The sequence below is a fragment of the Pinus tabuliformis genome, chromosome 8 (genome assembly GCF_031772625.1).
Source record: "Pinus tabuliformis cultivar Carrire ecotype Pingquan chromosome 8, CPIR1, whole genome shotgun sequence".
In the NCBI taxonomy this organism is placed as follows: domain Eukaryota; kingdom Viridiplantae; phylum Streptophyta; class Pinopsida; order Pinales; family Pinaceae; genus Pinus; species Pinus tabuliformis.
Window position 1 is genome coordinate 51561312 of NC_142294.1, and position 12179 is coordinate 51573490.

Here is a 12179-nt window from a genome sequence, read left to right on the forward strand (position 1 = left end):
CAATGTATTTTGGTTATGAATTCCAATATTGGTTTTGAATCAAGATGGTTGTTTTTCCTTTTAAACGTAAAACTTGAAAATGCATACATTCCAGAACTAACAGGAGCTCTTTTGCACCCATTGCTTGTCCCAAAGGACAGCTTATGAGAATGTGCAGCAAAAAGGAGCAATTCTTTCTGGTAAATTGGTAGCATGTACAATGGAGGGGTAGGCACCTGGAAAGTTTTAGTTTGGCACTGGATTCAATAGGCACAACACATCCTGGCTATTAAACGTCCATTTCAGTTGTGTGACATAGTTGGAGTGGTCATGCTTGTGATCACAGCCTACAGGTTCTTCCTCATCTAAGAGGGTGTGGGTTGCTTGGTAGATTGGGTTTGGGTTTTTGGCTTGGTAGTATGAGGGCCTTCAAGACGCTTAGGATTTAGTAACATGGCCAATTTGGAGGCGCCTAGTGTCCAGGGGTTATGTTGGCCTCTCTCCTATGTTAGTTGGTAGATGATTTCGTAAGAAATATCTTTTTTTGGAAGGATTCATGGAATCATGAAGAACAACATTGGATTCCCTAGCATGCTCTTAAATGGGCTCTAAAACACATTGACATGGATAAATTTCTGTAGATGGCCTCTACTACATGAATCTCGAAGAATGTCTTTTTGAAATGCAATCAAAAGGGTCAAGTAAGGCCTATGCCTTGATTGCTGCGTTAGTAAATGAAGAGGTGAGTCATCATGTTTCGCCATTCTCAAATTCCTTTGAAGCCTTGAAGAAGTTGTAGGAATTATATGATTCACACTCTGAGCTTGAAGTGGTTCAACTGATGATCAAGTTGTTCAATCTTGAGTTGAAAAATGATGACCCTCTTGCCTTAGCATTAGAAATAAGATCCATTATGCATGACATAAAAGCCATTGGTGTTGAAATAGATGTTCCTCTCACAGCCTATGTCAAGGCACTATATCCCACTTATTCACATTATCTTGAGTCATTGCAAGCAAGTGGAAAACTTAAGGATATTTCCTTTGATTCCCTTGATAAAAAGTTTGCTGAAAGAGAGAAGGCTTTTGGGAAGAAGACAACTCCTCAGTCTTCTGATGAAGCTATGTGCCTTGCATAGAAAGAGAAGAATCACGCACAAGATTCTTCTAGAGGAAGAGGTGGCTGAAGAGGAAGAGGAAGAAAAATTTTTAGAGGCAGGGGGTGCAAACATTTCCAAGGAGAAAGGTCTGATCTTCATTGCATACGTTGCAATAGAGAAGGACATGATGCTTCGACATGTAAGTTGCCTTGGGACAAAATTGAGTAGGGAAGAAATGAAGAAAAAGGTAAAACACCTGGTAAAGGGAAAGGAAAAGTACCTGAGTCCGCTCATTATGTTGTGGCACATTGTAACATTGGAGTAAATGAAGACTTATTCAATGCTTCACTTGCTTCATGGAAAGATGCTTGGTTGCTTGATTCAGGAGCAATTTTCCACACGACTTTTAGAAGTGATTTCTTTGAAGAATTCACTGACAATGGTGACAGAGCAGTCTACTTCATAGACCAGTCAAAACTCAAGCCATCAGGGCTTGGCACCATTGTTGAGAAATCTAGGGAATAATAATTAATTGTTTTCTCTTTTATTAGTAACTGCTTGTGAGTGCTTTCTACTTTTTTAGATTAGGACCTTCTTTTACTTAGGTTATTAGTGTTCTTCTTCATCAAACAACTACCAATGCATAAACCATAAAGAGACAAGAGACACAGAATATAGGCTATCAACCAGGGCCAAAACCTCTCACTTTTTAAGAGGAAAACATGAACAAATTTTTCTTCTTATAGAGATTCCAATTGACGAATACCAAGACCACGACCTAGACCCTTGACCAAAATTACCTCTCCAAGACCAAGTCAACTTTCTGCAATTTAGCCTTCACTTCTCCAACTCAGATCTGAACTTTTCGGTCTCCTTGACGTAGTCTTTTGCCTGTTGTAGTAGTCCCTTCTTTTCTCGCACGTGTGACTGATAAAGGATGAGTTCTAACTAGAAAGAAGCTGTAAGTTCACTCGACATGCAACATCGCCATCATACCTGCCTTAACTCAAATTCTTATCTTTTGCAGTTTTGTTTTTTTTGCAATATGTATCTGCTTTTACCTTCCCTCGCACGTGTGACAGACCTTGCCCAGAAATAGAACTGAAATATATTTGGTCTTCCCTTCAAACTTGATCTCTTTCCTTCGCTTGGATGTAGCGCTGCTATTGACCCTTCGATCGAACTATTTCGCACCTTTACTTTGATTACCTTCTCTAAAATCTGCACCGAAATTCTTGCCTTGAAATGAGAGTCGAGTTGCCTATTTATAGTGATTTGTTCATGAATATAAGCCAACTTGATTTGTAGACTAGGCCGACATGCCTTTTGGATATCGTCTTGAGGCTGACTTCTTGGAGGAGCTTGAGCTTGGTCTTGGAGGGTCTCTTTGACTCTTTTAATGACTTACATATATTGTAACATGCCCAAGAAGGGTCCTACATACATGACATAGACTTAAATTGACTTTTATGACTAGATGACAAATCCTAAAGGCTCACAATGGGAGCCATTACTAAATTAAAAGTCCTTGCTCATGAAACCCATGAGACAAGTGTGGTGTAGGTAAATTCTCGATGCAGACAGACAATTCTGCTAGCCCAAGAGAGCTAGTCTAGCCACACACAAACAATCTAGTGAAAACTTCCTTAGGGTAGAATGAAATAAGAGGGCCTACCTCTTAGAACGCTGTTTTGCTTGGTGATGATCCTGCTTCCTTACTCTAGCTACCTTTTGTTTCCTTCCTTCGAATACCTGAAACAAGCAAACAAACAATAACAACAAACATGATAGCATACAAATTGCATTCAACCTACTTAAAAGGTCAAGGAATCTTAAGCCATCAAATGTGAGATAGCACTTAATATAGGAAATCAATCAATAGTTGTATTCATATAAGTTCAGAAAGAGATTACAACCAATGGCTTGATGTTGCTGGTCTCCTTCGATGTATCCGGGTTCCCACACCTCCGCTAGCATCTCATGGATAGCCCCAACAATGGAAGTTTTATGGCTTCTTCCCTTTAGTTCCAAACCAAACCAAACACACTATTCTCCCTCCACAAATATAAACTAGAAGGCTACAAGCTATGATATCTTGCTGGTTATTCAAGCTCCAAAAAGACTAAGACTAGTTTAGCTTGGAAAAAGAGGAGTTTATATAGCTTGGATGGAGGGGGGATGGTTCCTCTTATCATGGGAGAGGCCTTATCTCTTGGGTTTGTTCCATCCTAATAGGGGAAAGGAGCCCAAATTGACTTCATCGGCTCCATCCAGCCCAACCATTTACTAGACTTCCGTTACGAAGCTTCCAGACCTGAAAGCTTCGACTCCATATTTAAAAAACTTACCAAAAGAGGATCGATGCGATTGAGAAAAGGCTTAGTTGCGTCGTACGATGCTAGTCCTGGTTTCAATCTCTTTAAATCGGTGCGAGGAGGAAATGGGTCATTAGTGTCAGTCTTGTAAACTGGGTTAAAAGGAAGATTTTTGGGAAATGATGCAAAAGGAAAATGTTCTGCCCATGAAGAGGGACATAATGGAAGTCTTTTCATGATGGGAAAGCATGTAGGGTTCATTGTAGAGGTCCTCTAGGATCGAGGAACAGGGAGTATAGGGACAGTGACAAAATGATGTGTAACAGATGCCCCCTAAAGCATGAAGGCCAAACTAGAGTGGGGTGAAATGCTTTACAAGTAGATGTGGGGAACTAGAGTTCGTCGGAAAACCTGCAAGCAAGCATAGATACATATACATCATTGAAACTCTGACAAATGATACATGAATCGTGGTATGGACGCAACCATCCAGAGAGAGATCATGTAAATGGATCCAAGGCATGGGTGCAACCATCCAATAAAGAGGATCATATCGAAACCAAGGTATGGTTGCAGCCATCCAATAATGAGAAGGATCACATATAACAACTCATGGTATGGTCGCAACCATCCATCTGAAAGAGACATGTATATCAGCATGATCATGTCACATTGCCTTGCAACCTGGACTTTAGTAATCTGAGCCCAGGGTCTTGCACTCCAACACGACTTGATCAAAGTAAAAATTCTAACATGTGAATAGATGTGTTGAAGTCGAACATGCTAGAAAGTCGCTTGATTACCGGTTAATGATGTGGACCGTTAACAAGTGCGAGAGAAACCACCAATAATGACAATGGCTCTCAAGGTACCAGCAACACAATCCATGGAATGTGAATAAGGAACTGAAGTCAAACACCCGTGAAATCACTCGATCGAAAGCCAATGATGTGAACTTGTTGTCGAGTGCGAAGAACTTGCCATTAGGGCATGCAAGCTCTAAGGTACTGGAAAGGATTTTTTAGATTAACTTCTTGGATAATGAGCTGAAGTCGACAGGAAGCGATCTGCCTTCATCATCGGCACGAAACGAGAAACACAATGAATGAGAGTAATCCAAGATGGTGGCATATGATTAGACAATGCACAGGTAGGAAGACTTCTCTTGAACATGTGGATGACACGACTCTTGATTTTGGCAGCATTTGACATCATAGGATCAGAGGTCATGGTGACATGGCAGAGATCATAAGAGAGGTTTAAAAATGGATAACCCAAAACCCAGGGAGGCAAGTGATAGAGCGAGGATGTCCCAAAACCCGACACGAACAGCAGATGAGTGTCAATGTTCAAGAGCGACATGCTGCCTCAAGTGCAAAATACAATTGATGAAATACTTCCAATTTTCCCCCACCATTTCTGGCAGGTACCCTAATTATTTTTTAATCGCAAGCTTGAAGGGGATAGCATGTGCTTGCATTGTAAGTCCATCCTTTGGATGAATCCGACCTAGTAAGATTACTGAGCCTTAGGAAGGAGAAGCTCATGTTCGTCATGGTGACGAATCCGATGGCGTTTAATGTTTTAACGAGTCCGACAAAGGTGTAACTCGGTATCTTTTTCATATTTAGAGAGCTTGAAAAAGACACAGAAAAGAAAACTCCACATGGTCCCTTTTCGTACATTTGTGACTCTCGAGCCCGAAAAGGCAGAAAACGATACTTGAGAGAACCGCTTGACCATTTCAGTCAAGGAGTACCTTTATCGTAAATAGTTTATCTCAGCCTGAAAAAGGGGTAAACGTATACTGGATAAATGACGTTTCACAGCCTTTAACGAGTTCAAAACGACAAGAGCTTGGCAATATTTTCGTGTTTTGAGAGTCAGAAAAGGGCGTAAAGCAGACTCCCCGTTTTTATTTACTTTAACGAGTCTAAAAAGGAAAAATACTCGGCAATTTTTTATTTTTTACGAGTCAGAAAAGAGCTTAAAGGTGACTCGTCTTAGAGGAACGAGTGGTATAAAGGGTAGCAACTGGTTCCAGTTATGGTGGAACTGCTGCGGTTCCTCAAGAAAGGAAAAAACAACCCAGTGAAAGGATATGATCGGCCAAAGAGATGGTGGCGATGGAAAGAAACAACCAAGGCTTGTCTAGCAGAAATTAGCTGATAAAAACGACAATCACGAGATGTAAAATGGGGCGTGGGTTCATTTTTACACAAGCTTGAACCATGAGGAACTCTGCTTGAATTCGGTTTCATGTTTACACAAGCTTGAAACGAAAAACTATGCTTGGATTAAGTTTGCATGCCCCCAGAATAATGACTCAATTCGAGGTACATGCCCCCCCAAGCTTCATTTCATTCAGCTAGGTGGATGGAATGAAGGTTCACTTTCGAGATCCAAGAAAGACTCGACTCAGATTTTTCGAGATCTTAATCAAAGACTCGATTTGGAAAAGGGAGGTGTTTCATTTTTTTAACGAGGTTGACACAGTAAAAGAACTATCCTCAAGACTCTTTGTTTCATTTTTTAACGAGCTTGACACAAGACAAGGAACTATGCTCAAACCCTTGTTTCATTTTTTAACAAGCTTGACACAAGACAAGGAACTGTGCTCCGTGGTCATTGTTTCATTTTTTAAGGAGCTTGACACAAGACAAAGAACTGTGCTCACGACATCTGATCATGGACCATACGAGAACATGGCCTCCAAGAGGTCCTCACAGGATGGGAGAACTACGCTCTGGGAGGAACACATGTCAACTGGTACAAATGACAGATCAGGTTCCAATGCCCCTAGTACATAATGTACTATACCATCTGTGTGATCATCAACAGATGTGGAGACGGAACAGGTAGCCACATAATTGACCTATGGCGGGGAGGGTACTGCTTGCAAACAAGAACCAATAGGGGACGATGGTTGCATAGGAGGCACCTGGTGACCAATGAATGACAATTGATCAATGGTCACTATTCTCCCTTCGTGTGGAAAACAAACCACATGGAAAAGCGAAGAAACAAGAGCTCCCATGACATAAACATAGTCGCGTCCAAGGAGAAGATTGAAATCTAAGGGACCTTGGACTACCATCACGTCTATATAGATGGTATTTCCTCCCAAAGTAATAGGGAACTTTGGAAGGATCCCTAAGGGTTGACTGGTTTCTCCGTTGAAAGGCAATAAATTCTGGGTAATAGGCACAAGCTGTGGGGAACCCAAAGCTTGCCAAGTAGTAGAAGACATGATGCTAACAAACGCGCCTTTATCTAATATAGTGCCATGTACTACCATATTATAGGCTTGTACTGTGATCTGGAAAGGCACATAAGATGGGAGGCGGAATGCAGTCAATTGACTCCAATCAAAAGAAATGACAGAACTACTTGGTGGGGGTATCATATGATTGCCCCCATACCCTGCAGGAGAAGGAGAAGGACTCTTTTGATCAACTGGGACGGGAGAGTCACTCTTCGATTCGTGAGAATCTGAGGAGACGAGAAGAACATGAGCAGTATGATCAGGGCTCTCTTTGGGAACAGAGTGAACAACTGAATGCGGAGCCAAGTTGACACTCTTTTCGACCAATAGTTGGTTGGGAACTGACACAAGAAAGGCATGCTCAAGAAGAGCAGGATGGGCAAGAGATGAATCCAAGTCGATCTCTTTACCAACTAGGAGAGGGTTAGAAGAAAGCCTCTGATAACCAACAAGAAGTTGGGCTTGAGGAGCTGTAAGGTTTTCCAAAATTTTGGAAACTTTATCCATAAGAGGAAAAAGGTGAAGAAGATGCTTCTCTTCACATAACCTACAGGGGAATCTAATATTTCACTTCTTCTTACCATCATTAGCCGAGGGAGTAGCATCGACATGATCTCTAGAGGTCGATAGGGATGGTCGATTCAGGTCTTGAGACCATACCTCTAAGACTCTGGGAATGCCAGGACAATCTTGAAGGAGATGGTCACCCTTACACAACTTGCAAGGGAATCTGACCTTCCGTGGAGGATCGGAAGGTTTGTCTACGGGAGGTGCATTTGGAGTAACAACTGCACGATTGGCCTCTCGCTTATCTGACTTCTTCTTCTTCTTCTTCTTCTTAGCCTCCTGGTTACTGGATTTCAAACTTTCACTAGGCGAAGTAGAAGAGGAAGGTGAAGAAATAGGGGAAGAAGGTGAGAGGTCAACCTTAGAATCAATGTGATGTGGTTCAAATGAAGGAGATGGTTAGGCAGGAGTCGGGATATACGGGACCACCGAGGTCGTTAATAACCAGATAGGTAAACCAATGGTTAACCCAGGGAGGGACAACGTTGCCATATAAGGAGCACCAGTGTTTCCAAAAGAAGGAAAAGGACTAGGATCAGTGTTTTTAAAACCGGAACCGGTGACCGAACCGGTCCACCTAGCTAATCGGTTTACCGACCGGAACCGGTCTAACCGGGACTGGTTTGGTCTAAACGAACCGGTTTTTAAAAAATACATTAAATAATTAATTTTTAATGAAACAAAACTATTTTTAAGATGTAAAACCATGATTCCAAGCCAATAGAGACAAAATATGCAAAGTTTGCTCATTTATATACCATGCAAAGGTGAATATATCAAAATGGCACCGAGTGCAATACATATCATCGACAAAATAGCAAAATACATAAGAAATGAGGCTCTAAATGGCCTATAAAGTCCAAAAACAATGCTGCAAGCTATGAGGCCATTGGCCTACTACAAGTCTACAGTGTACACATGATCAATCATCAAGTCCATCACCACTACTAGACACAGGATCATCATCAGGAGCTACATAGACATCATCTGGTTCAGAGTCCGAGGATGCCTCTGCCTCATCTGCAACATCAGTATCAATGCCACCAATGACAATAGAAGTGGACCTAGTGGAAGCACGAGTTTGTCGACCTGCACGACGAGTGCCTTCCATTGGTTCCTTGCCTTTCCTTGATGCCGCTACTGATCCTGGTTCTGATGCCGCCACATAATTTGCCTCATCCTCCGCTAAAGCCATGTCGATATCAAAATCAGCCTCAAACACAGGATCTTCAGTCTCCTCCACCCATTCTGATGTTGGATCAATATCGTCCAACACAATGGGATCTAGATCAGGTGATTTGCTCATCATTTGGTTCTTCCTCAGTCGAAGGTTGTATTGCACAAAAACAAGATCATTTAACCGTTTTTGTTCCAAACGGTTTCTCTTCTTCGTGTGTATGCGCTCAAAAACAGACCAATTGCGCTCACAACCTGAAGCACTGCAAGTTTGACTGAGGACTCTAATTGCAAACCTTTGCAATTGAGGACACTGGCCACCAAATGACTCCCACCAATGTGCTGCAAAGAAAAAGACAATAATTAGTAACTTAGTTTATAATTTGAATTGTAAAGAACGTAAACAATTTTAACTTGAAATGAAAAACAAAATGGAAATTGGAATTGCTTACCTGGTTGGTCCACATCTCTTGCCATCTTTGCCAAGTTTTTGCCAAAAGTACCACTTGCTTGATTGAAAATAGTAAGCTGTCTATGTATATCCAACTGGTCTACATGGTTAGGGACCATGCGCTCCAAGCAATCAATCAATCCAGCTCTGACCTCCCCATCATGCTGATCTCCTAGCCGATTTTTATAGTGATACCTTGGGTTCAAAAAATACCCGGCTGCATGTATAGGACGATGGAGTTGATTGTTCCATCTGTTATCAATGATCTCCCATATACGGCCATATTTAGCTAACCTGTCATTGTAAGCTGCCCGTATCTGCTCCTTTGCCTGATCCATAGCTTCATAAATGTAGCCCATGGCCAATCTTTCCCCATCCACCAACCTTAGCACCTTAACAAGGGGCTCGGTAATTTTCACAAGCTCTACAGACCTTTTCCAAAAATAAGTGTCTAACACTTTCTTTTTGGTGTCTTTTCCATCTGGTCTACGAGCCCACCGAGATTCAGACCATTCATCAGAGGAAAACATTTTCTGCAAGTTTCTATGTTGACCATTGAGACATTGCAACGTGAGGAAGTGAGTTGCAAATCTCGTAATTGCAGGCCTAACAAGCTCTTTGCCTCCAGTGTGTTTCCTCATTAGGCTCAATACCCATGAGTGGTTGTAAATGTATTTTGTAATGCACTTGGCATGCTCTACAGTGTTTTTTACCCACTCCACCTTGCCTATATCCTCAAGCATGAGGTCTATGCAATGTGCAGCACATGGAGTCCAAAATATGGTCTTATATTTGGCCTCAAGCATCTTTCCAGCAAGAACATAGTTTGAGGCATTATCAGTGATGACCTGCACAACATGCTGCTCCCCAACTTCCTGAATAATGTTATCCAAAAGCTCAAATAGAAGGCTTGCATCCTTTACCCTATCAGATGCATCAACTGATTTCAAAAACATGGTTCCTTGAGGGCAAGAACAAGGAAATTAATGATAGTGCGGTTCTTTCCATCGGTCCATCCATCTGACATAATGGAACAACCTGTTTTGACCCATGACTCTCTAAACTCAAACAAATACTCATCAATGGAAGATATCTCTTTTTGCAAAAGAGCTCCCCTCAAGTCATGCATACTAGGGCCTTTGAAGCCCTTTCCTGCAGCTATAACAGAGTCCCACATAGCTTGGTAATAAGGTGAGCGAGCAGCATTAAATGGGATATCTGAATCATACCACCATCTAGCAATGTATTGGTGAGAAGTTTCTTTGCATTGTTTTTTCCAATGCTGATCCAAAGTGGGTTGAGAACTTGGCTGGGAGGAAGTGGGATTAGATTTAGAAGAGGCAATGGTGGCAGAAGATGAGAAATAACTTTGGATGTTTGGTCTCTTTGGTCCTTTTGATGGTTGGCCAACTCCAACAAAAGGATGAACATAGTGAAAGGGGTCATTGGTGGAAGGGATAGAAGTGGAGTCTTGAATCTCATAATTATCATACCCACTCTGTTTCATAAGATTCATGGTTTCCATTAATTCCCTCTTCCTTGCAATTTCATCTTGGATGGCCTTCTCCCTAGCCTTATCCTCATAAAATTTTTCAAGCTTGGCAATGTATTCTGCCCTAATAGGACCTAACAGTTCTTTTGGTGCATCACATGGCTTTACTTGGCCTCTTACCCCAGCCAAGTGTTGTTTCAACCTAAGAATACCCCCACCTCCAATAGATTTATGGCATAATTTGCATATCATTTTTCCCTCAATTACATCACAATGAGCCCATGCACTGTCCTTTCCTTTTGGAGCCATGTTTGCTTGAAATAATAACAATTTGCAAATAAATCTGCCATTTAAAAAAAAAATTGCAGCTAAGGAACATGGAAAACCAATGATAAATGTAGGAAAAAAATGCACATGCAAGCTACAAAATTTGATAGCATAGAGCTAGAGAGTTCATAGGCTTAGCATAGATGATAGATCATTGAAGTGAGAAGTTTATAGCACAAAAAAAATAATTCATGGACAGCAGACTCAAATGAGGAATTATCAAGTGCAAATCCTTACCTGGAAATGCAAAGTAGCTCCCTTAGCCTCCTCTTGATGATGGCAACTCCACTGACAGCTACACACTATCTCCAAAATAGCTCCAACTCCAACTCCAAGATGACTACTTCAGCAAAAACTCCACACTCTCCAAGTTCACAAACACTCACAAACACTCCAAATCAGTTGTGTGAGACAAATGAGAGTGAGAGGGGTGTCTTATAGCAAGTGTGAGGGTGTTTTTGGAGGGAAAACACCTTTCCCTCACCCCCAAAACCCCTAAACCGCCCTCAGAACCTAAACCGCTGCGCTTTTTTGTGTTTACCGGCGGCCTGTCCATAAACCGGCCGGTTTAGGACGGAACCGGCCGGTTTGCTATAAACCGGCCGGTTCCGCCCTAAACCGGCCCGTTTTTACCGGTTAGGGCCTATTTCTGGGCAAATGAGGGTCTGAACCAGGTTAGGAGGGCCGGTTCCGATCGGCCAGGCTTCCAACCGGCCGGTTAGGCCGGTAACCGGTTTTCTCCACCGGTTTTTAAAACTATGACTACGATTCCCATCTGAGGGGAATCCTTGACTGGTAGACTCTAGAAATGTTGCCATTGGAATCGACCCTAAAGAATCACTAATTAAGATAACTTTAACCAGGAATATTTCGTGGGTAGTTAATTTTAAGACACTAAAACAAAACTTTGCCTTTTCATATTTTAAGAGTCGAGAAAAGAGAGAAAGGTGACTCTAGTTGCTTTCGGAGTTAACGAGCTCGAAAGGACAAGTGCTTGATGATCTTTGAAATTTAAAGAGTCATAAAGATCAAAATGATTGCTTAGGATAATCTAGGAAAAAGGATTACTAGGTAACTGTGAATTGCAGAATACCTCCCGGTGAACCGAAAAGTATGAGCAGGCAATCTCCCCGAACGCTGTGTTCGGTGTATCACGTTTACAACTCGGCAGACTCGGCTTCCTATGGATAAAGGATTGCAAACCTAGTGGGGTCTCCCTTTATATACGCGTTGGCATGAGGAGCACAAGTCCATGCTAGCGCTGTCTAATGCCGAAGCGAACGACAGCCACTAGGTTTAAAGACGCCGGAACACGTCTCTAGCCTAGACTAATAAATGTGAGCGTTAAGTTTCAATGCTTCCTTAGGTTAATTCAATAAATTTTAATGGTTGATCTTGAATTAGGTTTCAATTCCAAGGCCCTACCACTGTCATCTAAAAATTCCTATATGCAGCTATATGAGAAAATAAATCTTTCTTCGATGAAAGTTAACACTAATTGAGGGATA

The 12179-nt window shown here is 41.8% G+C and overlaps 2 protein-coding genes across 3 annotated transcripts in view; one reads left to right on the plus strand and one right to left on the minus strand.

The window, feature by feature from the left end:
* LOC149234098 (piezo-type mechanosensitive ion channel homolog) overlaps positions 1-12179 on the plus strand; it is a 168920-nt gene that overhangs the window by 73937 nt on the left and 82804 nt on the right. The gene's annotated exons all lie outside the window — the stretch shown is intronic.
* LOC149234099 (uncharacterized) lies at positions 3766-9808 on the minus strand. Its single transcript, XM_089460977.1, has 3 exons — positions 8854-9808; positions 8568-8743; positions 3766-3804 (listed from the first exon to the last, which is right to left on the minus strand). The coding sequence occupies exons 1-3, from the start codon at positions 9806-9808 to the stop codon at positions 3766-3768; spliced, it is 1170 nt and encodes a 389-aa protein (XP_089317103.1).

Excerpts from the sequence above, each read along its gene's own strand:
- LOC149234099 (XM_089460977.1), bottom strand. The coding sequence starts at position 9,808 with ATGTTTTTGAAATCAGTTGATGCATCTGATAGGGTAAAGGATGCAAGC. Across the intron at positions 8,744-8,853 it reads AAGAGATGTGGACCAACCAG|CACATTGGTGGGAGTCATTT; the intron begins GTAAGCAATTCC and ends TTTTCTTTGCAG. Across the intron at positions 3,805-8,567 it reads GGTTAAATGATCTTGTTTTT|GTTTTCCGACGAACTCTAGT; the intron begins GTGCAATACAAC and ends GCTTGCTTGCAG.